Genomic DNA, 26,419 nt, shown 5'->3' on the forward strand with positions numbered 1-26,419 from the left:
GCATGTTGTTTGTGCCCAAGGTGTGCCGAAATGAAAGTGAATATGATTTCTTATAATAATATTCATGGGCTCTCCACACGGGCTTTTCCTGTGATTCTTCTTCTTGATTATTCCAAAACGTAGGTTTGGGATTCACTGGTCTTGGTTTCAGCCCGCTTCTGTCTCCTTAGTGAGCAGCTTAAGTTAGGTACTAAGATTTTTGAGAGAGGACATGATTGTACAAACCAGAAGGAGAACTTGTGGTCTGGGGGCTGGCAAACTTTCTCTTTAAAGGGCCAGATAGTCAATATTTTAGGCTTTACCACCTGAACGTTCTTTGTCACAAGTACTCAACTTTACATAGAAGCAACCGTAAAGAATATGCCCATGAATAGGGATAGAACTTTATTTATAAAATCAGGCAGTCGACGAGATATGACTTATGGTCCTTAGTTTGCCAGCTCCTGTTCTAGTATAATAATATGCCTTGGCAGGCCCACTCAGATACGTGTACATATGGTCTTAGTGTGCTGGCCGTCCTAGGGATGTTAAAAAACAACTCTCCCTTTTGGATCCCAGTGAAAAAAAACCTAGGGTTACTGAGGCATCAGGACACAAGGCTGGAAGATGAATAGGGAAGCTACAGGTATGAAGCCAGGAGATTGTTGTGACCCCAGGACCGGAGACAGTGGCTGAGAAAGAGCTGCCGACTGGAAGCTGAGTCCTGCCAGGCTCTCTGCCTGCAGTCCTCTACTCACCCGTCAAAGGCCAGTTGAATCCATCTGCATGCTCTGGTACCAGTCCTGCCTCTGATCAAACCCTGAAGGTCTGCAGATGCAGTTCATACACCAGATTACCCCAGGGATGGAGTGCTAAGGGAGACGTTCCGTTTGTGGAGCACTGATATACGGACACTATGGCATTCCTTGACTCTCCAGGACGACGCTGCAGGTAGCGATTCGTAGAAATTTTACAAATTAGGGCACAGATTCGGATACCATTCCTAGGTTCCACAGCAAAACACTCAGATTCGGGTTTCAGAATCCACGTTCCTTTCCCCTAACCACACTGTCTCTCCTACAGCCACAGTTCTGGGTCAGGTAATGCTGTGGATCTCATAATTCCCTAGGCAAGCCGGAGCTCTTAGAATCCCAGCCTCGCCATCCAGACTAGAGCAGTTTCAGGGATTGTTCTTGTGATTATTGCCACTGGTAATGATTCTTGATAAACTCCCATCATTGGAATATCTGACACTTGTGTTTCACGCTGGTAGCCACTTGTCCCTTAGTGAAAGTCACTATGAAAGGAAGGGGAAGCTTACCTCTTATGAAGTTGGTTAGCTGAAAAATACAGTGATATAGTTTCGATATTTTTGTGGAAAGGTCACAAGGGTCAGATGCATCATTGACATGTGAGCTTATGGTGCCCACTAGATGGATTGATTCCCATGGGAATACTAGTGAGTCCCCAAAGTTCCTTGGGGGAAGGGAGAAGTGCTGCCCTAAGTGTAAATTTGCTCTTCTCAACGGCAGTATAAGCTCATAGAGCAAGGACAAGGTCCACTCTTTTTGACAGGCCTGAAGCTCTTAGCAGAGTGCCCACGGTCAGTACTCATGACCCTAAGTTAACAACAAGAGTGCTTATTCCAATTATGGATTCCCTCTTTGAGGGGGACACGCAGTCAACCGAAGCCCCTCTCAAAGGAGCAGGAGTAAGGTCTGTCACAATTGAGGTGTGCTGTCCGTGTGGCAGGTGAGATGAGAACAGAGCTGACCTGTCCGACGTGAACCGGACAATGCATGCGTGGCTAAATATAGACCAGCTGTCCAAAACCAGAAACACACACAACTCAGACAGCCTTGCTAAGTGGTAACAGTTCCTCCCACCCTGAACAGCAGCTTACGTTCAGATCCTGGAGCTCTTCACTCCTTCTTCTGACACAAAGAGGAAAGATTCTGACAAAACGTATTGCCCTGGTGTGTTTATTGAGCACCTTGTTCTAATCTGGACGTTTAGCAGACACACAGCGTTGTGCTGAACACCACCAGAGAAACAGATGGTCTAGGTCCTGACTTCTAACAGCTCACGATCTGTTTAGTATGAGAGAGTTGTGAATGCCCAGCATAAAATAAAAAGCAAAATGAAGTACGATAGAAGGTTTAGAGGAAGGCATAATTAGTTTTCACCAGAGACCTTATAGAAAGCATGGCATTTGCCGTGGACCTTAGTTTCCCATCTCTGAAATGAGATGCCGCAGGGCAAAGGAAGGTTATGTAAGGACGTGTGACCAGAGACTGTGTGACATGCCTGCGAGCTGCAGCCACTCACTCTCTTTGCCCTGTGCCCCTTCACAGGATTGATTTCTGCTAAAGTAGACCAAGAGATCATATCCGTCAAGGTCAGGGTGCTGTGACTTGGCCCTTGGATCTCAGAGATGGTGTTTTTTCCCAGATCCTTCCTCAGAAGGGGAGTGGGGAGGCCTGGTCCCTGAAAGGTCTCACGGGGTCTCATGTTACTGCCTGTCTGCCTCCCCTTTTTTCTTCCTCTGTTTTATAGTTTTTATAAACACTAGAAGACTTATATTTTTGAACTTGGGGAATTATTTATACTGGTCTTTAGTAGTTGGATCCAGCAAATGTCTCCTTACCATGCAAATATGAATAACATTATAAACTCACGACAAAATAGCAATCCCACTGGCCAGTGTCCTGGTGGTCAGATCTCCTGGCTTGATTACCCACCCCCCTTTATAGAGAATATATCTTCATTCACGTTGATACATCTTTCTACTGGTACCGCAGAAGGACCCCTGGACTAAGAGATCTGAGTTTTCATTTCAGGGTTTACATCTGATCCACTATGTGGCCTTGGACAAGTAGCCTCACCTTTCTGGACCACGGTTTCTCCAACTGTAAATGAGAGATTTGGGGGTGAGTAGGGAGGGCAGTGGTGATAATGATTGGACCCTAGGTTCCCCTCCAGTTACCATATTATGTGAGGTATTGTCTAGAGTGAAGACATTTTGTGTTTGATCCTAAATGTATGCATAAATTCTCTAGTAATGATGTGTGCCAGAGGATTCTGAGGATTATTCCTTTTTAAATAATTTTAGGCTTGTGATTGTGAGTTAAAATGACCTGGCTCTATTGGTCCAATGTTGCACTCAGCCAATCTGTCAGCAGGTTTTTGTTTTTAGAATTCTCCACCCATCTGATTCTTGCTTTTCAATTAGCTTTCTCCAGGGGACCACTCATCCCATAAAATCCGGCACCGTTAGTTTCAAAATTCTTTCATTAATCATCTTCTCCCCAGTGAGAACCCTCAGAATTTTACCACCTTTCTACTTCTAGGAATAAATGATATAATATAACAATTGTCAACTAACTACCACTTACTTAGTATTTAATAGTTACTATTTACCCGTATTTCACCTCATTGAATCCTCAAAAGAACCCTGTAAGGTGGGTGTTCTCTTTGGCATTTGACAGCATGGGAGAGGAGATGTAGAGAGAGATTAAAAGTTTCGCCCAAGGCCCTGTGGCAAAGTAGTTTTAGAACCTGGACTCCCACGTTTCTGAACCACGTCAGGCTCTCTCTGTTGCTCACTGTTCCTTTGGAGTCGGCTGTGGACAAATGATAAGGAGGGCCAGGAAGAGCATGGATGGTTTCCAATTTAGAACTTTGATGATACCAAGAAAGATTTTGGGAAGAATTTGTTCTTTCATTTGGCTTTCAGAACTTGCTTTGCCCTTGATTTTTCAGTTGACCCCAACCCTTCTACCTCTGCCCCAGAATGAAGAACCAGAGATTGTTAAGAACCAAGCCAGTGGATCTGAATCTAAATATGTAAATATAACTCATTAGGTCTTACATGGAGCAGCTCTCGTAAATTTCCCGAAGATGACTTTGCCGTGTATCCCTGGTCTAATGCAAGTTCTCCCGTTTATAAATAAAGAAAACAGGGCCCAGAAAGGTGAAATGACGTACCAAAGGTCACACAACCAGTTGGCAGCAGACCTGGACCTAGACCCTCATTCTGTTATTTGACTCTGCCTCCCATAAAGCTAATACCATTCACCTCATAGGGATTGTGTAGGAACTCTTTTCTCTACATGGGTGAAAATAATTGGCTTTGAAGACAATGAGATCTCTTTCAGATCTAGACTCTGCCACTTCCTAAATGTGTGACCCCAGAGCTCACTATTAACTTCTCTGAGCTTCAGTTTCTCCATCCCCCCAAAAAACAAAACGAAAAACCAATGGAGGTAATAATAATATCTACCTCACGGGGTAGACCAGAGACACATAGTAGGTGCTCAGTAAATGGCAGCTATGATTCTTGTAGACAGGATTGTCCCTGTCGTTCTTATTAATCCACGTATAACATCTATACAAGGTATAGTTGTGACTTGGAAAGAAATTCCATACCTCTTGGCCAATTTCAGGGTCTCAGCCGGTTCCATGTGTACTCTAGGAATAGGAGCAGTAAGAATGGTGGGGTGCCGTGCTAAATGCTTTGTATAAATGACCTCCAGTCCTTGCAGCAGCCCTGCAAAGTATGTATTCTCCCTATTGAACAAGTGAGGATCAAAGAGGTTTATGTAACCTGTCCAAGACCAGAGCCAGGAGTTAGTAGAGCCAGGCTTTGAATCCAGCCTGGGCGCCAGCATGAACTTTGGTCTATCATTTTACGGGTTCTGAGACCCACTTAGGCTTGGGGTGGGGTTTGGGGGGGGAAAGGATAAAGATTAAAAGGGCATTGAGATAAGGGAACCAGTCATTATTTGGCCAGTCACCTTTTCCAGAAGCTCCCGCCAACCACCCCTTTCCTGCTCCTGTTATCACTAGCTAGTGGATGCCTGGGCTGGGCTCCTCTACTGAAATCCTTCAGAGCTTTCCTGTTCTAGAGTTTTGCAAGAAGGTGGGAGGAGTGTTTTTATGCTGGGAAGGCTTCCCAGGGGTGATTGTGGAAAGGAAGGGGAGTGATTTTGTAGGGCCCTAAAAAGAAGCCAGGAAGAAGAGGAAAAAATAAAACCCTGCTGAAAAGAAAACAAATTGACTCAGGCATTTTCTGGCATTATCTTTCGTCTAGACTTGGAGATCGAAGCTCAGGCCAGAAGTCTGGAAATGTCCATTTTCTTCTCGCTGTGTATAACTGACCTTCCTCATGACCCAAGACACATCATTACAACAACCTTACAGCCACATACCAAAAACAGCCCAGCCACGTATTGTCTAATGTCTCCTTTATCTTTACCATTCTTTCCTTTCCTCAAAAGGTACCCAGGCAATAACAACAAATGCTGTGAATATTTATATGAGTGCATGTATTTGTTTTCACGTCCTTATCTCATTCGCCCTTTACAACAGCCCAGTAAGATAGACAAGCAGGCCAGGGATTAGCCTCCCATCTTGACAGGTAAGCAACTAAAGCTCAGAGAGAGACCTGTCCATGATCTCACAGCTAGTTAACAGCAGAGCTGGAAATGGATCCTGACTCCTGTGCTGTGCATGAGGTCCACACACTGTGAGGTGGAATTTCAACCTGCTTGAGTCTTTTCACCCCAAACCATGAGTGCTTGCCTTCTGTTTAGCTGAACTTCCCACTGCCTTGCTATGATTATGGGGTGAAACCCTGAACAGCGGGGTTGGAGGAGTTATAGGGAACTGAAGGTAGGAAGGGGAGAATGTCTCTTACTCAAGGGGGTTTAGTAAGGGCTCGGTATTTACTGAGTGTTCAGTTTTCTCTTTGGAGAAGAAATAAAGAAAAACTAAAGGGCAGATGAATTTAACTGGATGACTGTTAATCTCTTGCATATACTTTACACTTCATACTTTGCAAAGGGCTTATGCGTGTGTGTGTGTGTGTGTGTGTGTGTGTGTGTGTGTGTGTGTGTGTTTTAATTCACACACCATATATCACTCAATTAAAGTGTACAAGTCAATGTTTTTAGTATATTCACAGGGCTGTGCAACCGCCATCACAGTCTAATTTGGGAACATTTTTATGACCCCGAAAAGAAACCTTATACCCATTAGTAGTCACTTCCCGTACCCCATCCTCACCCCAGCCGTAAGCAACCACTAATCTACTTTCTGTCTCTATATATTTACCACTTCTAGACATTTCATATAAATGGAATCTAGCTTCTTTTCACTTAGCACAGTACTTTCAAGGTTTGTACATGTTGTAACATGTATTTGTGCTTTATTCTTTTTTTTTTTTTTTTTTTTTTGCGGTACGCGGGCCTCTCACTGTTGCGTCCTCTCCCGTCGTGGAGCATAGGCTCCGGACGTGCAGGCTCAGCGGCCATGGCTCACGGGCCCAGCCGCTCCGCGGCATGCGGGATCTTCCCGGGCCGGGGCACGAACCCATGTCCCCTGCATCGGCAGGCGGACTCTCAACCACTGCGCCACCAGGGAAGTCCTGTGCTTTATTCTTTTTACTGCTGAATATTCCATTACACGCTATGCCACATTTTCTTTATCGATCAGCTTATATGCATTTGGATTGTTTCTACTTTTGGCTATTATAAGTAATGCTGCTGTGAAAATCTGTTTACAAGTTTTGGTGTAGAGGTATGTTTTCATTTCTCTTGGGTATATACCTAGAAGTGGAATTGCTGGGTCATATGGTGACTCTGTGTTTAACTTTTTGAGGAACTGTCAAACTGTGTGTGTGTTTATAAATTTACTGAGATGTATTTCCCATAGCATGAAATTCACCCTTTTAAAGTATACAGTTCAGTGGGTTTAGTATTTCCCAGGGTTGTGCAACCATCACCAGTCTAATTTTAGAAAATTTTCATCAACCCAAAAAGAAATACCATACTCATTAGCAGTCACTTTCCATTACTGCTCCCCACCCCAGGCAACCGCTAGTCTACATGCTGTCTTTGGATTTTCCTATTCTAGACATTTCACATAAATAAAGTCATGTAATCTATAGTCTTATCACTGGTTTTTTTCTCTTAGCATAATGTTTTGGAGATTCATCCATGTTGTAGCATGTATTAGTATTTCATTCACTTACATGGCTGAATAATACTCTGTTGTATGGATATATCACCTTTTGTTTATCCAATCTCTACCTCTTTCATCCCCTTCCTGTATGTCTTTGTCTCTGTTTTCTTATAAGGACACCAGTCATTGAAGTAGGTTCCACACTAATCCAGTATGACCTCATTTTAACGAATTACATCTGCAAAGATGCTGTTTTCAAATAAGGTCACATTCTGAGGTTCCATGAATTTTGGATTGACACTGTTCAACCCAGTAAAGGTACCAAGGAATCATCACATGAATTCAGGTAGAAGTCTTTTAAAGTTGCAAGCTGAGGTAGGCTTTTGGCAAGATTTAGTGCCCAAACAGCTTTGAAAGAACTTTTCTGGGGCTGCAGGCCATTATGGAGCTAACTGGCTTCATAGACACGGCTTTATGTCAGAAGAGTGGAATTCCAAGTGTCTGTGGGCCCAACACATGCTACCCCTTACTTCGTCTTATTGACAGACCTGAAAAACCTCTCTGACTTTGACCACAAGAAACAAGCATATGTGGATTTTTATGCCAGGGAAAATTCTTTTATTCATTCAACAATGAATTCAGTGTCATGAACACCCACTATGTGCTGGGACTGTTCTAGGCACGGAGATACAGAAGTGACTGGAACACATTTTGAGTACCTACAACCTGCAGTGCTTTCTTGGCCCTCTATGCACTTCATCCTCATAAAACCACCCTATGTCAATTTGTAAATAAGGAAACTGAGACTCAGGTGAAATTTCTCTAGCTCTGTGAGTAAACAGACTGGGTCACAGATTTGAATCCATAGCCTGAGCTGGAGGCAGAGGGCCCTAGAGCTGAGGATAGGTCACTCTTCCTTTATACAGACCCACAAGCATTCAGCATAGGGGACATGAAGGATGAATTGGGTGACAAGGCAGGATAAGTAGGTTGTGACAAAATGGCTATTCTTGTCAGATTGGGGAACCTGGATTTTATTCTGAAGGGAATGAGGAGTCAGTGGATGTTACTGAGGGAGTATGACGACTTATGCTAGATGTACTTCCTGTGTTTAATCAACACATGATTATGGAGTTGGATCACAGACTGGGCTTCATTCTAGGGGTAAAACTGTTACAAGAGAGACAGTACCTCTGCCCTTACTGAATTGGTAGCCTAATGTATGGAGCGATGAGAAAGAGGTTGGTGTTTTCCTGAAATTCTGTTTGAAACACAAGGAAGTACAGGTGGGAAACAAGATTGAAGAAATAAACAGGAAAGTGGTTTTTAAAAGAGAGAGCTTTGTAAGTCATCTTGAGGATACCAGGGATCCAGTGACGAATTTTAAGCAAGGCAGTGACATGATGACATGCCGTGGTTGCTGAGAAACAGGGGAGAGTCACAGATGATGCCTAGGTTTCCGGCTTGGGGAACTGACTGGATGGTGACGTTGATACACTTCACTGAACTAGAGACGCAGGAGGAGGAGTTCCGTTTAGATTGTTGAGCTTGACCTGCCTGTGGGACAGCTGAATGGAGACGCTCAGTTGATTGGGGGTGGGGGTGGGGATATAAGACAGGGAGCCCAGGAGAGAGAACTGAGCTAGAGATGCAGATTTGTGAGCTGTTATCACATAGCTGAAGCTGTGAGAGTGGACAGGATACCCCTGGAGAGTCTCCAGAGTGAGAGCGAGGTCATAGGAGGGTCTGGGGCAGAACCCTGGAGAAAGCCCGCATTGAAGGGCTGGGCAGAGGAGGAGGAGTCCAACAGACCACAGAGAGTGTAGAATGCACCAGAGGTTTCCCTTGCACATTCCCTATGTCTCCTCAGGCAGCAGCTTGGGCTGATCACCGGCGCTGGGCTTTCTCTGTCCCCCAGCACAAACCCTCTCCTCTGCCACTAGAGAGTTCATCTTGCAGGTCTAATGGAGTAATGAAGCCATTGATTCTGTTAACAAACATCCAGTTCACTACGAGACCTGTAATGGGAATTCATTTTGGAGGTCAACACAGCTGTCAATGGGACAGTTTTTCCCCAGAGGCCTGTGGCTTTTCCTGCTGTACGCTGGCAGAAGTTGTCTTGCCCAGCAGCAGAAAAGACTGCAGAGTCATTAATGCTGCAGAGCATCCGTGAGCTGGTGGATCCTGCCCAGGGCCATGAGAAGGGCCCTAAAATAGGTCAGATAACAGGGAACTATGTCCCCTCTGAAGTGCTTTGAATAACCATAGAAAGCCACCATCATCACCACTAAAACATTACCTCCCACCAGAAAATACATCTTTAAATCTTTCTTTTGAACAAAAAAGTTTCACTGTTGGAATAATTGTATGCTGAATGAATGTTTTTGCTTATTCTACAAAGACAGACTCAGAACTCTGTATGTACCTGGGGTTTATTCGGTAAATGCTGGCACTGTAGAGGTAACATCATCCGTCACTGTTCTTAGAAACCCGTGGGCCAGGCAAGGAAGCAGGGTGACAGTGGATATAATGAAGCATGGGCCACGTGCTGTTAGCACCCAGAAGAATGGCCGAGTCCACGAAGGTTTCAGAGAGAATGTGATACCCGTGTAGGGTCTTAAAGTCTGTGTGTGAGTGCCAGAGAAGAAGAAGTGAAATCCAGGCAGAAGGAACAGCATACGCCAAAACAAAGAATCATAAAAGGGGCCGGTAGTGTATATATGTCCATGCCACTCTCTCGCTCTGTCACATAGGGAGGGTGGGAGGGAGGGAGACACAAGAGGGAAGAGATATGGGAACATATGTATATGTATAACTGATTCACTTTGTTATAAAGCAGAAACTAACACACCATTGTAAAGCAATTATACTCCAATAAAGATGTAAAAAAAAAGGGGGGGGGCTGGTGCATTCACAGACTGATGAAGCTTTCATATGCCTGGGGTATGGGAGGAGGGAAACAGGAAATAGGTCAGACTGTGAAAGGCCTTGTATGTTGTGCTAAGGAATTTGGACTAAGCTTAGAGAGCCAGCCAAATGAATAATGCCCTTGGCTGGGGGTATTACTCTAAACTATTATCTGTCTTTAATACCTCACTTCCTTTCTAACACAACAGACGAGAGTTTAAGATAAGAGTTAAGAGAAAAAAGACCAATATATGGAGAGTGGTGAGTACAAGATGTGGGGAACATCGTCCTCAGAGGACTTGGAAGGGTAGGCGGGAGGAGCTGGGACCAGTCTTAAGGGACCGTTCCAATTACATGTGCTTTTGTCGTTAGTACAGTAACACACAGTCCAGGGACTCAGTAAATAAGTCTTCAGGAAGCAGAGCTTCATTTAGCAAAGCCAGCTTAGCTTTGACGGAGATGATGAGAGCAGGAGCCACCAAAGAGAGGGAAGGCCGTGGCACTCACCGCCCCAGAGGCTGGCCTTGCTCGAGAGCCAGAGTCGCACTTCTGGACCTCGAGTAGGCACACCTCCTGGAAGTGGGGCAGTAACTGCCCAGGCTGTGATAGGGAGTCGCCTCCAGGAGCAGTACGGAGGTCCAGAGCCTGGAAGCCACAGCCCTGCGCTCTGGGAGGGCAGAGCCGGGGCAGGTGCATGAGGAAGAGAATGCTGCGGCTGGACCATTGCCTCTGCTCTTAGTATTTTCTCCTCGTCTGACAACCCAGTTTGGGATAAGGACACCTTCCCTTCCTTTACCATTCAGAGAGCTCTTTCTCCTTTTCACAGACTCCCTGAGGAACATTTCCTCAGCCAGTCACGGCCCCCGCTCTTCTCCAGCTGAGCTCAGCAGCTCCAATCAGCACCTTCTCCGAGAACGAAAATCCTCAGCCCCGTCGCACTCCAGCCAGCCAACCTTGTTCACCTTTGAACCCTCGGTGTCGAACCACGTGCAGCCCGCCTTGTCCACCAGTGCACCTCAGGAGTATCTCTACTTGCACCAGTGCATAAGCCGGAGAGCAGAAAACGCAAGGTAGGCAAGCGGTAGTTGGTTGAGCAACCGCTCGCAGGGCCTAGTACCTTTCAGACTCTGCTTTTTAATTTTAAATACGTAAGAGTAAACTATTTTATCTTTCCAGGTGGGCAAATATATAATTATAAAGCAAAACATCACTGTTTTTGCTTAGGCAACCTTCACATTTTATTGGTATCATCTGCGTTGCTATACAATGATAATTGGATTCCAAAGAAGCCTCCCGTTATCAAAAATCATGCTATAAAACTTTTTGGTTTAATTTGAAAAAAAGGCATTAGGAACTAGAGTTTCAGAATTGAAAAAAACAAAGTCAGTGCACTTGTCGGCCCTAAGAGTGTAACTATAAAACCTTAACATTGTGGAACAAATCCTTATCTCACGTTTGCTCTAGAGCTACAGTTCCATGTGGCAGCCACTCTCCACATGTGGCTATTTAACTCTGAATCAGTGAAAATTAAATAAAATTTAAAATTAAGTTCCTCAGTTATACTAGCCATATCTCAAGTACTCAGTAGCCACACATGTCTAGTGGATACCATCCTGGGTAATATAGATATAAAACATTTTCATCATCACAGAAAGTTCTAGAGCAAGGACTCCCTGCTCTGGAATAAGTTTTTGTTTTTCTAACACCATCAACTCTAACAGGTACAGAGCCTGTACATATTTTTATTACCTTTTATTCCCATTGTTAGGGTAAACAAAAGTGCAGAGCTGGTGGGCTTTTGCCAGAGCTGGTTCCCAATTCTACCATGGCCAGCAGATTGTAAATCATGTTCCTTGATGAATTAATTTAGAAATATCTAATTTGTGTTACGAAAATTAAGGCAATTAGAGAACTGGCTGTATTAATAAATCATGTCACAGAGTATTTTCGTGCATAATCTCACTTAAACCAGTTAAACACACTGAGAGATCGCCAGGATAGATCATTTATCTCCATTTCATGGATGAAGAAACTGAGACTCACAACTAATAAATGACAGAGAGAGGACTAGAACCCAGGTTTCTCCTTTCTGGTCCTGTATTCTTTTCTCTACACTGTGCTGTTCTGGTTATGGTTTTCTGAGTCATTTTCATGCAACAGAACCTCCCAACACTCAATTTTAAGTCTGCCTGAAAAACCCATTTTCCTGAAGCAGCGTTGATTCATTTGTGAACTTTCACTAGTTCAGTCGACTTCCATCAACATACACATGAAGGGCTGAGTTCTAAAAAGGTAGAATGAATTAACCAAGATCACTGAACTAGTTAGTACCTGATTCTCCTGAAGCACAGACCAGAGACAGTATAGTAGAATGAAAAGTATTTTACAGAGTGAAAAGTATTTTGCAGTCAGTCAGTTATGGGTTCAAATGCAGGTTTGGCCACCTCTTTGTGACCTTGGACCACATATTGAGCCTTTTTGACCTTCAATTTCCTTACCTGCAGAGTGGGAATAATTAATTCAAAGGCTTACTTAACGAGCGTAAAATGGCAAACTATACCTAAGGTAGCCAGGAGGTAGGAGGTGCTCAGGACATACTGCCAGATGCTCTCCTGTGCCGCCTCCCCTTCTACTACATGTAGGATTGCCTGGTAGTAGAGAATGCGAGGTCTTACAGTCATAATTCTAGTGAAAGACAGACCACTTTATATTAGTGCCTCTCAAACATTAATGTGCCTATGAAATACCTGAGGGTCTTGCTGAAATGCTGATTCTGATTCACTGGGCCTGGGGTGGGTCCTGAGATCCTGCCTTTCTGCAAAACTGCAGATGATGTCAGTGCAGACTGCAGAGCATACTTTAAGTGGAAGGCTTTATATAGTATTAACAACTTGCCACCACCTCCAGTCCCATGGTACTGCTAAAGCAACAGTGAACACATATATAAATGTCTCTGCTTGAATTAGCAGCTGGGCCCACTCTCTGTACCCTCACCTCCTCTGTAAAACCTCTTTTAAATCTTCCTAGCTGGAATTCATTTTTCTCTGAATTCCCATAGCAGTCTTTGATGATCTTTCTCACAGCATTTGGAACTTTCTACCTCGTATTACGGATTTTTATATTAATATGTTACTGTTCTTTGGGACAGGACTCAGGGCACATAGTAGGTGCATAATAAATATTTGAACAAATCTGTGCTATGGAGGTACCATAATAGATGAGACAGAATTTATCTACATCTGGGGAAGCAGCTTAATTGTAGGGCCTTGATCAAGTTGTGCTTTTCTCTGTGTCTTTGTTTTTACTTGTGTGGGTGTGGGAGCGAGAGGGTGATGAGCAGGATCTCAGGGAGATTTTAAAAAATAGTAAGTTCAAACAGTGTTTGTAGAATTCCAAGCAGGAAAGGAGGGCGGGAAGGAAGTTTTCTTCAGTCTAGAAGGATTATGTAGTTCTTGGTAATGGTGGAGTAGCAGGCATGATACTAAACATACTGTAACAATTATAAACTCTGGACAAAACATTTTAAAATCCTGTTCAAAGGCACTGAAGAGCAATCAAAAAGCAGGACTGATTTGACTCTTAAAACAAGGGACCAAAAAAAAAAAAAAGGGGACCCACATTTAGCGAGATTCAATTTACATGGCTTTTGCTATGAAGGAAATTTCTATAACATATCATCCCAAATGTCAGTATACAATGAGAAATTGCTGGACATCTGAAGAAACTGTAAAAGTTGACCTATAGTCCTAGAGAGCTCAGGTCATAGAAACAAGTTAAAATCAACCCAGTTTTTGGAGCTAGCATACAAAGACTTTAAAATAGTTGTGTTACTTGCTTTAATCTATGGTGGGAAGAGGGGGTGGATAATGAGTAAAGAGATGGTGAAATGTAGGAAAGAGATAGAAACTTTGGAAAAAAACTTAGGAGTTCCAGTTCCGCTATGGTGGCAGAAGCCACCACAGGCTTCTGTCCCTCCCACTAATTACAGATAAAAACTCTGGACAAAATATAATTACCCAAAGACTCTGTAAAGAAAGAGAAAGGAAGCAGATTATGGAGGGGAGCAAAACTTGGAGATGTGAGTACACAGGTAAATCTTCTGTCTCTGGTGGATTTGTCCTGAGAGTGGGCTCCATCACAAAGCAGCACAGTGGGGCAGACTGCTGAAACGCTAATAGAAACCTCATCTTTCTAGTTAGAGGAACCAGAAAAGGAGCCCTTTGGGGACTGGAAAGGAGTGGAGTATCCCAGTGTGGAGAGAGCTAGTGAAGGCAATTCCTGATTCTGGGTATAAACCCACACAAGTCTCAGGCTCATCTTGAGCTACCCATGTGTGGGACAGACTCAAATCAGCATAACCAGAGCTTTGTGAACTAAACTGAGATTTTCACTACCACACACAGAGGAGAAACAGAAGTTACAGGTTGAACCTGACCATATTGATTGCCTGCAAAAACAAAATCAACATTCTGCAGAGGATGATAAAGGAACCCAGAGTCTACACAACATAGTATCACAACATTCAGAATATAATCCAAAATTTCTCAGCCTACAGAGAGCCAGCCAACTAATTCTCAAGGGAGAGCACAGATGCCAACCCCAATATAACTAATGTTGAAACTACTACACACAGGTTTAAAAGCCCATTTTATAACAGTATTCCATATGATAAAGGAAAACACACTTGAAATTAATGGAAAGAAAAAGAAACTCTTATCAACCCAGAAGTCTATATTCTGCAAAAGTATTCCTTCAGGAATGAAAACAAAATTAAGACACTCTCAGATGAAAGTTAAATAAGAGAATTTCCAAGAGATCTGACTTAAATAATAAGGCTAAAGCAAAGAAGTACCAGAAGGAAACTAAGATCAGGAACAAAGAAAGAGCAGCAGAAATAGTAAATATCTGCATAATTATAAAATACTATTTTTTCCCTCCTAAGTTTAAAATACGTATGAGTGCTGAAAGCAAATATTAAACATTATCTAGTGGGGTTTTTGTCTGTTTTTATTTCTGGTAAAGGAAGAGCTCTTCTGGTAAGGGAAGAGCTTCCTTTACCATTTTTGGCCATGTGAGTCCCTGGTAACAGATTTTCCCAGCTTTCATTTAGGTGGAAATACCTTTATTTCACCTTTATTTTTCAGAGATATTTTTGCTGGGTATAAAATTCTGGAATGATGGTTTTATTTCGGCATTCTAAAGGATGCCATTCTATGGTCTTCTGACCTTCGTTGTTTCCGATGACAGGTCAGCTGTTCTTTTTATTCTTATTCTCCTGTATGTAATGTATCTTTCTTCCTCTGAATGATTTTTTTTTTCCTCTTCTTTTTAAAAAAAATTGTGGTAAAATACACATAATATAAAATGTACCATCTTAACCATTTTTAAGTGTACAGTTCAGTAATATTAAGTACTTTCACATTGTTATGCAACCAATCTCTAGAACTCTTTTCAACTCTCAAAATTTAAACTCTCCACTCTTAAACAACTCCCCATTTCACCTTCCCCCTAGCCCCTGATAACCTCCATTCTACTTATCTGTATGAATTTGACTTCTCTAGGTAACTCATTTAAGTGGAATCATACAGTAGTTGTCTTTTTATGCAGTCCTCAAGGTTCATCTGCATTGTGGCATGTGTCAGGATTTTCTTCCCTTTTAAGGCTGAATAAATATTTCATTACATGTATATTCCACATTTTGTTTATCTGTTCATCCATTGTTAGACCCTTGGGTTACTTCCACCTTTTGGCTATTGTGAATAACGCTGCTGTGAACATGGGTTTATAAATACTCTTCAGGACTCTGCTTTCAGTTATTTGAGGTATATACCCAGAAGTAGAATTGCTGGATCATACAGTAATTCTATTGTCGCTTTTTGAGGAATTGCCATACTGTTTTCCATAGTGGTTACACCAATTTACAACAGTGCACAAGGGTTCTAGTTTCTCCACCTTCTTGCCAACACTTGTTATTTTCTGGTCTCTTGATAGTAGCCATCCTAAATGGGTGTGAGGTAGCATCTCATTGTAGTTTTCATTTGCATTTCCCTAATGATCAGTGATAGTCAGCATCTTTTCAGGTATTTGTTGCCAATTGGTATATCATTTTTGGAGAAATGTCTACTCAGGTCCTTTGCCCATTTATTATCAGAGTCTTTTGTTATTGTTGAGTTGTAAAAGTTCTTTGTATGTTGTGGACATTAACCCCTTATGAGATACATGATTTGCAGATATTTCCCCCATTCTAAAGACTGCCTTTTCACTCTGTTGATTGTGTCCTTTGATGCACAGAAATGGTTTTAATTTTGATGTAATCCAATTTATCTCTTTTTACTTTGGTCACCTGTGGTTTTTTGGGGTTTTTTTTGCAGTACGTGGGCCTCTCACTGTTGTGGCCTCTCCCATTGCGGAGCACAGGCTCCAGACACACAGGCTCAGTGGCCATGGCTCACGCTCCCAGCCGCTCCGTGGCATGTGGGGTCACCTGTGTTTTTTATTTCATACATAAGAAATCATGGCCAAATCCAATTTCAAGAAGATTTTCCCCTGTTGTCTTCTAAGAGTTTTATTGTTTTAGCTCTTACATTTAGGTCTTTGATCCATTTTGCATTAAATTTTGCAAACAGTATAAGGTAAAGATCCAACTTCATTTTTCTGCATGTGTATATCTAATTTTCCCAAAACTGTTTGTTGAAAAGACTGTACTTTGCTGTGGAAAAGCTCTTTCCCAAGGTCTTAGCATCTTTATTGAAAATCATTGAGGGTTTATTTCTGGACTCTGTATTCTGTTCCCTTTGTCTATATGTCCATCTTTATGCCAGTACCACACTGCTTTAGTTACTGGAGGTTTGTAATAAGTTTTGAAATCAGGAAGTGTGAGACCTTTAACTTTGTTCTTCTTTTTTAAGATTGTTTTGGCTATTTGGGCCTCTGACTGATTTAAGTTTTTTTCTTTATCTTTTTTCAGCAGTTTGAATGTGATATTCCTAATGTGTGTTTTTCTTTATATTTACTATGTTTGGGGTTCACTTGCCTGTCTGATTCTGTGTGTTGATATTTTTGATTCAGTCCAGCAAAATTTCTACCTGTGTTGCTTCTGCCCCATTTTGTCTCTCCTTTCCTTTGAGGCTCATATGAAACTTCAGTTACTCATATGCTAGACCACTTGAAACTTACCTACATGTCACCGATACTATTCTTTTTTTTTTCCTATCCTTTTTCCTTTCTGTGCTCAGTTTATATAGTTTTGTTTTGTTTTGTTTTTTGCGGTACGCGGGCCTCTCACTGTTGTGGCCTCTCCCGTTGTGGATCATAGGCTCAGGACGCGCAGGCTCAGCGGCCATAGCTCATGGGCCCAGCCGCTCCGCGGCATGTGGGATCTTCCCAGACCAGGGCACGAACCCACGTCCCCTGCATCAGCAGGCGGACTCTCAACCACTGCTCCACCAGGGAAGCCCTGGATAGTTTTTTTAATTCATTTTTCAATTCTAGGATTCCCCCCCCCTTTTTTAAAAATAATTTTTGAAGGGTAACAGAAGTACAGTCAATGCCATATATATAAAATGTCCTCATGCCCCTTTGTGACGTGTCCTTCCTTCTACCATATTCCTCAGAAACCACTGACAGTCTTTCTGTCACTACATTAGTTTTCATTTTTTGGAATTAACTTGAATGGAATCATAGAGTATCACTATTTTCTCTGACTTCTTTCAATCAGCATAATGCTTTTGGCATTCATTCATGTTGTTGCATGCATCATTAGTTTTTCCTGTTTATTGCTGAGGAGTAATTCAATGTATCTTTATATCACAACTTACTTATCCAGTCACATGTTGATGGGCAGTTGAGTCGTTTCCAGTTTCGGCTATTACAAATTAAGATGCATTTGTACATAAACAGTCACTAACAAATCTTGTATGGACATTTGTTTCATATCTCTTGGGTAAATACCTAGAGAGCTAGGTGGTTTACTGGTTAATTCTGTCAAATATTCAAACAAAATAGTACAAATATTACCCAAATTCTTTTTAGGAAACATAAGAGGAAGGAATCCTTTTGCAACTCATTTTTATATAACCAACATAACTCTACTACCAAAACCAGACAAAGATTATGAGAAAGAGAATTACAAAGCATTATTCCCTGTGATGATAGATACAGAATTTCTTTTTTTCTACAAAAAAGTATTAGAGGGCTTCCCTGGTGGCGCAGTTGTTGAGAGTCTGCCTGCCGATGCAGGGGACACGGGTTCATGCCCTGGTCCGGGAAGATCCCACATGCCGCGGAGCGGCTGGGCCCGTGAGCTATGGCCGCTGAGCCTGCACGTCCAGAGCCTGTGCTCCACAACGGGAGAAGGCCACAACAGTGAGAGGCCCACGTAAAAAAAAAAAAAAAAAAGTATTAGAAAACAAATCCAACAACAACAACTATATATATATATATTTAAAATGTGTGTATGTATTTTAGGGATAATATATATTAGGGAATATATATGTTTGTATACATCATTAGGGATAAGACACCGTGACAAAGTAATGTTCATCCCAGGAATACAAGGTTGGTTTGACATTCAAAAACCAACCGATATAATTCATCACATTAAGATAAATAAAGGAGAAAAATCATATAATCATCACCTCAATAGATGCTAAGAAAGTATTTGACAAAACTTAATACCTCTTCACAAAAAATATTTCTTAGCAAACTGTGAATAGAGGAGAACTTTCTCAAACTAATAACAGACTTCAAAGGATAACCTACAGCTTATATCATACCTAATGGAGAAATAGTAAACATATTCCCCTAATATTGGAGACAAGGAGAGAATACCTGCTCTCACCACTTCTGTTCACTAGTGTACTAGAAATCCTAGCCAGTTCAATAAGGGAACAAGAAAAATATAAAAGGCACAAATATCAGAAAGGAAGATGTAACACTGTCTCTATTTGCAGGTAACATGATTGTTTATATAAAAAATCCTGAAGAATATAGAAAATACTAGAATTAATAAGGGAATTTAGCAAGGTCACAGGATAAAAGATTATTATACAAAACTTAATTTTTACATAGTAGCCTTGAAAAATTGGGAAAATGAACTTTAAAAAATTCTCTATATAGTGATGCCCCCAAAATGAACTAGTTAGTAATAAATTTAACAAAAGACACGCAAGATCTCTTCACTGAAATCACTGTCTAACATTGCTGAGGGAGATTAAAGACCTAAATATGGAGAGTCATAATATACTACAGTTATGAATTGGAAGACCCAATATTATTAAAATGGGAATTCTTCCCAAATTACTCTGTAGATTCAATGCAATCCAAATAGAAATCCCAACTAGCTTTTTCATAGAAATTGATAAGTCAATTCTCAAATTTGCGTGAAAATGCAAAATATGCTAAAATGTGAATAGCCAGAGAGAGTGGCATGGACATATATACGCTACCAAATGTAAAATAGATAGCTAGTGAGAAGCCGCCACATAGCACAGGGAGATCAGCTGGGTGCTTTGTGACCACCTGTGGGGGGGATAGGGAGGGTGGGAGGGAGACGCAAGAGGGAGGAGATAGGGGAACATATGTATATGTATAACTGATTCACTTTGTTATAAAGCAGAAACTAATACACCACTGGAAAGCAATTATACTCCAATAAAGATGTTTAAAAAAATGTGAATAGCCAAAGAGATCTAAAAAAAAAAAGAGGGCTTATACTACCTGATTTCAAGACTTTCTGTCAAACTACGGTTAGACAAGACAGTGTTGTATTGATGAAAGGGTAAACATACAAATCACTAGAACAGATTAGTGAATCTAGGAGGTAGAATGAAAAAATATATGTATGATTTTGACAAAGGTGCCAATAGGGAAATGAAAGTCTTTTCAACAAGTGGATATCCATATAAGAATTTTTTAAATTTTTATTTTATATTGGAGTATAATGTGTTAGTTTCAGGTGTACAGCAAAGTGATTCCATTATACATATACATGTATTTATTCTTTTTCAAGTTATTTTCCCATTTTAGGTTATTACAGAATATTGATCAGAGTTTCCCCGTGTTATACAGTAGGTCCTGGTTGGTTATTTTAAATATAGAGTGTGTACATGTCACACAAACTCCCAGTCTGTCTTTCCCCGAACCCTTCCCCACCAGTGACCATAAATTCATTCTCTAAGCCTGTGAGTCTGTTTCTGTTTCATAAATAAGTTCATTTGTATCATTTTTTTTTTAGATTACACATATAAGCAATATCATATGATACTTTTCTTTCTCTGTCTGAGTTACTTCACTCAGTATGACAATCTTTAGGTCCATCCATGTTACTGCAAATGGCATTATTTCATTCTTTTTAATGGCTGAGTAATATTCCATTGTGTATATACACCACATCTTCTTTATCCATTCATCTGTCATGGACATTTAGGTTACTTCAATGTCTTGGCTGTTGTAAACAGTGCTGCAATGAACATTGGGGTGCATGCAGTGTCTTTTTCTATCCATCTCCCAGAGTAATGGAAATAAAAATAAAAAACAAATGGGACCTACTTAAACTCAAAAGCTTTTGCACAGCAAAGGGAACCATAAACAAAACATATAGGAATTTTTTTAAAAACCTTTACTTCATATCACACTACTCAAAAGTTAACTCAAGGGCTTCCCTGGTGGCGCAGTGGTTGAGAATCCACCTGCCAATGCAGGGGACACGGGCTCGATCCCTGGTCCAGGAGGATCCCACATGCCACGGAGCGACTGAGCCCGTGCGCCACAACTACTGAGCCCGCGCACCTAGAGGCCGTGCACCGCAGCAGGAGAAGCCACCGCAACGAGAAGCCCGCATGCAGCAACGAAGACCCAACGCAGCCAAAAATGAATAAATAAAATAAATAAATTTATAAAAAAAAAAGTTAACTCAAAAGTATCAGAGACCTAAATGTAAAGTCTAACACTGTGAAACTTATAGAAGAAAATATCTCTGTGATCTTGGGGTAAACAAAGATTTTTATATAGGATTTAAAAAGCAGGAATCATACAAGAAAAAAATGATAAAGTAGTTGTTATCAAAGTTAAAACTTGCTCTTCAAAAGATCCCATTAAGAAAACCGAACGGCAAGTCACCAAATGTGAGAAAATATTCAAAACACATATCTGACAAAGGAGTTATTTGTAGAATCTATAAAGAGCTATTACAAGTCAGTAAGAAGACACGCAACCAATTTGTGTTTTAAATGGGCAAAAGATTTGAACAGACACTTCACAAAAAAAAAATAGATGTAAGAATGACCAATAAGCTCACGAAAAGATGCTGAAACATCATGGAAATGCAAATTAAAACCTCAGTAAGGTTTTGCTTCGTCTCCCCTGGAATGGCGAAAACAAAAAAGACTAGCAACGCCAAGTGCTGGCAAAGTATGTGGATGGGCTTTATCCATGCACTGCTTCTGACATTCACATTACACACTAGGTACTCTGGAAAGAGGAGTAATGCTTTACAGTTCACAGCGCTCTTTTATGTTAGTTACCTCATTTGATCTCCAAAATAATCTTAGAGGGTTACTTTTGAGTAGGGACTTTGAGAGAGAACCAGCTCCTTCATCTCTGCCTAGCATAGACATAAATATGCCTGATGATTGTAGTGAAATAGTATTTACTGAGGCCAATAATACCAGCCTTCTGTCTCTCCCCTTCTACATTCATGAGGGATCCTGATAGAGTTACAACAAATGAAACATCTTAGAGATAAAACCAAGACTTTTTTATTATTACTCTTACTATACTACTAGCCACTAACATTTCTTCAAGTACCAGATAGTATGTATTCTGGTTAAAATGACTTCAGTCCTCAAACTCCAGCTCTTCCACTGAGCTAAATTAACTAATAATTCAGAATCGTAACTATTGCCAATGGAAGGAGTTTTGAATGACACTGTCAAGACAAGCAGAATCTTTTTTGTTTTTGAAAACAAAGTCGTTTCACTAGATTTATTTTGGCCCTCTAGCTAGATTCTAGCCAATCTCTGCCTTCTTATTTCAAGGAGGCTGTTAAACCTGTAACATGTGATGTGTTGTGGTGTGTGGTGGGTCACATGCCCTGGAAAGCCATAATTCTGGTGAGGGTTGAGGAAAGTGAAATTTCAAGTAACGAAATTCCAGAATGAACGCATCCCTGACCCTGCAGCAAGCACTATTCTACAGAAAGATAGGGGGTCAAAAGTAAAATCAGAAATGTCCATGGAGAACTTACCTGTGATTAATCATTTCTAAGGCTCATTCTCCCAGCGGCTTTGACTGACCAAAGGCAGAATATACAGCTCTTACCTTCATTTCATTTCACAAATACAGCTTCTCTCTGTAACCACAGAGAGAAGGCAGGCTCAGTATTGCAGCCAGAAGAGTTTGAGATACAAAGATCACCTCACCTCTTAGAGATTGTGGGACAGAATTTTCTGAGTTTTCTTCCCTCACAGGAAGGATGCATTTGGAATGAGTCAGATACAGAAGGATGGTCCAGATGACCTCTTAGGATTGCCAGTGACAGGTACAGAACTCTAAATGGTGGCTAATCTACTTACAAGCATCCAATTATACTCCAATTTAAAAAAATAGCAGGAAAAAAATTAAATTGGCCCTTTATTGTTATAAGGTACTTGGCATCTTGTAGAGTGGAAGGAGTGAAATTGTGGTGTAGCATGTTACCATAACATGAGAAAATGTACAAAAGAACAAGTGCAAAATAAAGTGGCTGGGAAAAACTAGGAAAGCATTCCTAACAGCCAAGAGAGAGGTTTGGGTTGATATTAAAACCAAAGCATGTACAAGTGGTGGTGTGATAGCCCCATCCACCTGGGGCTCTGGGAGCAGCTGGGAGCCAGGAATGGAAAGGAAAAGCTGCTGGGCTTGGGGGAGCATTTTCTCCCAAACTTCTCTCTGCCCCCAGGGAGCTCCCCTATACACTTGTGTTCGAGTATCTTCTGGCACCATGTCTGCCATGTATCGTTTCTCCTCACCGGATGTGTGAGGGTGATACCTGTCTCTCGGAACTGTCAGGAGGATTAAAAGCTACGTCACATGTGATGTGCCTGGCACAGTACTGGGCTCATTTTATGAGGCCTCTGTCAGCCCAGAGCCCTGGAAGAGAAACCTTTCTCCAAATCCGCTGCTTCCAGGTATCTGTCCCAGAAAAGCAACTCAGCACATCATGGTGGCACAGGCCTCAGTAAAGGCCTACATGAAAGCAGTAAAGGCCGCAGGACTTCTAAGTGCTCAGAAGTCCCCCTCTTGATTCTTGTCCAAAGGGAGCGCACTGTAGCGGTGTGGGTTTTGGGCAGGGAGTCCAGGGACCTGGGTGCTGGAAGCAGTTCTGCTACCGTCCAAGCGTATACCTTTGGGCAAGTTTGTTTCCCTTGTTCAACTCCTTTCACCTGATCCTTGAAGTAATGGTCAGTCCCCCTCAGCGTGCATCGGTATCATCTACCACATGCCAGGAACTATGCCAGGGGACAGGGTATGGTGCCCTGCCTTCTAGAAGCACAGGGTCAGGTAGGAGTGGAAAGACCCAGACCCAAATAAATTTCACACAAGGTGAGTGTTGTGATGGAAGCAGAGTGCTGTGGGAGCAAAGGAGGAGTGGTGAGTAAAGTGACAAGGAGACTTAGAGGACCTAAAACACCATCGTGGAGCAAAAAGGCTTCTCTGGCGCTTTGTGTAAGATTTTGGCGCATCCGGGAAACATTCCAGAGAAAGGTAAATTATGCAAGCCCAGGGCTGGAGCTCAGGGAGTGTGTTGAGGGATGAGCGAGTAGTTCTGTGACTGGAGAGGAGATGCCACGACAGCGACAGTGGGACATGAGCTCATGTGTTCTGAAGAGGAGGGGTTTCACTCTTCTGCTCCAGAGGGTTCAGGCCAAGCTCAGGAAAGGGCACAGCAGCACCAACGCTTTTCTTTCTTTCTTTCTTTCTTTATACATTCATTTGCTTGTTTATTCAACAAACATTTATTCACTGTTTACTATGTGACAAGCACTGATCCCGGTGCAGATGAGAGAAATGAATAAGACACAGTTTCTTCTTTCCTCAAGGAAATCACAGTCTGATGGAGGAGATAAGTAACAATGGTGCGTAACACAGATAACAATGGCTGCCTGCTCCAGGAACAGAGTCGAGCAAGTGATGGCTTGTGCTGGGAGGTAGAGGATGTAAGAAACAGCTTCAGAAGATGTGCCACTTGAGCCGAGTATGAGCTCGCCAGCCTGGAGTAAGAGGCCTTCCAGACAGAGCAAACCACACAACAAGGCGCGGAGGCCTGACTGCCTGGGGCATGCGGGAACACCTGGGCAGTTGACTGAGTAGACCCTAGAGCGGGAAGGGGAACTGGGGAGGAGAGATTGGAGAGGTGAGTTGGCGTTGGAATATGACTCGGTCCTAAAGACATTGAGGCAGTTTTGAAAATGGTTAAGGTGGGAAGTTAAGAAAGTCAATGTGAGCGGGATAAAGAGGATCAGAGAGGTCCTAGGCTGATGGGAGACGAGTTATTACCCCTTTCGTTATTGCAGAAGAAAATCAGGAGGACCTGAACTGGGGTGGATGCAGTAGGACCTGATGTGATTATTGAGTGAGAAATCATAAGGTAACTCCAGATTTCGGCTTGAGTGGCTGGTGCCTTTCCCAGACTGGAGAGTCAGGAGGAAGATGAGGAGTTCACTCTTGCATATGTTTAAGGTGACTGCAGTATACCTGCAATGCTCTCCCCACCCCTGCACCACCTTAAAATCTTTCAAAGACTCCCATTCTCATCAGCCCAGGCCTGGCCCCTCCACGGCCATCTCTCAGCCCCGCCTCCCAAGGCACTTGCTCCAGCCTGAGCAGCTTGCGTTTCCTTGAACTTGCCAGATTGTGTTCTACTTCTGTATCCCTCTAACTGGAACACCTTTTCCCTTCTCTTGCCTTATGACAGGCCAGTTGCCAGAGTCAGTTAGAGGTGACATCTTTGGAGAGGCCTCCCCTGACATTCTGTACCACCACCACCAGGGAGGGTTGGTATAAATCTGTCAACAGCCTCTTACTCACTGGCTTGATTATAAGATTTGCACGCAAAGGGACTTCCCTGGTGGCGCAATGGTTAAGGATCCGCCTGCCAATGCAGGGGACATGGGTTCGATCCCTGGTCCGGGAAGATCCCACATGCCGCGGAGCAACTAAGCCCGTGCGCCACAACTACTGAGCCTGCGCTCTAGAGCCCACGCTCTAGAGCCCGCGAGCCACAACTACCGACTGCGTGCCTAGAGCCCGTGCTCCGCAACAAGAGAAGCCCACTGCAATGAGAAGCCCACGCACCGCAACAAAGAGTAGCCCCCACTCGCCACAACTAGAGAAAAGCCCGCGCGCAGCAACAAAGACCCGATGCAGCCAAAAATAAATAAATTTATTTAAAAAAAAAAAGATTTGCATGTATGTCAACTCCTCTACCACTGTGCCCCCTCCCCCAGGGCAGGAGGCTTCTCTGTACCCATTGTGCCCGGCCCAGGTGGAAGGTAGGACATCCATAAATGTTTTTTAAATGAACAAATCCAGATAGGGCATCCACCAGCACTGGAAATTCCAAAAGACAAAATGAAAGGCACCACAGACAAACGGACAGATGTGAACAACGTGAACACCTTATGTCTACCATTGGCTCCCTGGTCCTCTGCTTCAGGCACTTGGTTATCTAAAGGCTAGATGTTCCGTGATCTAGGCCATGCCTGTCACCTTGGTTATGCGTGTGGAATGAAATAGGAAGGAGAGAGAATACGGAGGACCAGAGAGGAGGGCTGCGGAAGGTCTGGGGACTGAAATGGAAGTCGTAGCCATCAAGGATGCAAGTTTACACAAGAGAGAGCTTGGCTGCTGAGACACCTGTTTCCCTTCCTCTTTCTAAGCTGATGGGCCTTAGTTTCTATCGCCATCTGGTGGCCACATCCACAAATAACAAGCTCCCCATGAGCTGAGAGAGCTTGTATAAGACGGAAGTTCCATGGACCGGCCTCGGTGGGTTAAGAGCTGCCCACCCCCCTTAGAGATAGCGTGCAAATTTGTACGTATGTGAGGCTTGCCTTATTCTGGTGAGAAGTGCCGAGAGCTTTTAATCAGATTCTTAAAGAGGCATATAGCCTCCAAAAAGCTGAGAATCACCACTAAGTGACAGTACTAGAATAGTGATTCCTTTATTTCCCCCAAATGGAATCCTATGAAGAATCCTACTGTAAGAGAGAGAAAAGCAGACCTGAATCTCTACTTGCTCAGAACATCACCTTCTAATTTCCTAAGGCGCCTACGCAGAACACAGAATCCAGTTTGGAAACCCGGCTAATACACCCAAAGGGTTGTGGAGTTTCAGAACCAGATGGACCCTTAAGAGCTATTGAGACACACCAGGTCCTGCCTTGGGGAAGGAGACTTGGTGAAGCCCACAGAGCATATCAGTGGTGGAAATGGAACCTGCACAAATCCCTTCGCCGCCCCCCCACCCACCGCCAGATCGTTTTACTTTTTAAATCTTATTTCCCCAAAACATGAATTTTTAAAAAGTAAT

General features: G+C 42.6%; 1 protein-coding gene across 1 annotated transcript in view; it reads left to right on the forward strand.

The window, feature by feature from the left end:
• GAB2 (GRB2 associated binding protein 2) overlaps positions 1-26,419 on the forward strand; it is a 170,508-nt gene that overhangs the window by 135,063 nt on the left and 9,026 nt on the right. Inside the window, exon 3 of the mRNA XM_060017249.1 lies at positions 10,676-10,919. Coding sequence (XP_059873232.1) covers positions 10,676-10,919 — 244 coding nt within the window. The remainder of the gene's footprint in view (positions 1-10,675; positions 10,920-26,419) is intronic.

Source organism: Delphinus delphis, chromosome 8 (genome assembly GCF_949987515.2).
Source record: "Delphinus delphis chromosome 8, mDelDel1.2, whole genome shotgun sequence".
Classification (NCBI taxonomy): domain Eukaryota; kingdom Metazoa; phylum Chordata; class Mammalia; order Artiodactyla; family Delphinidae; genus Delphinus; species Delphinus delphis.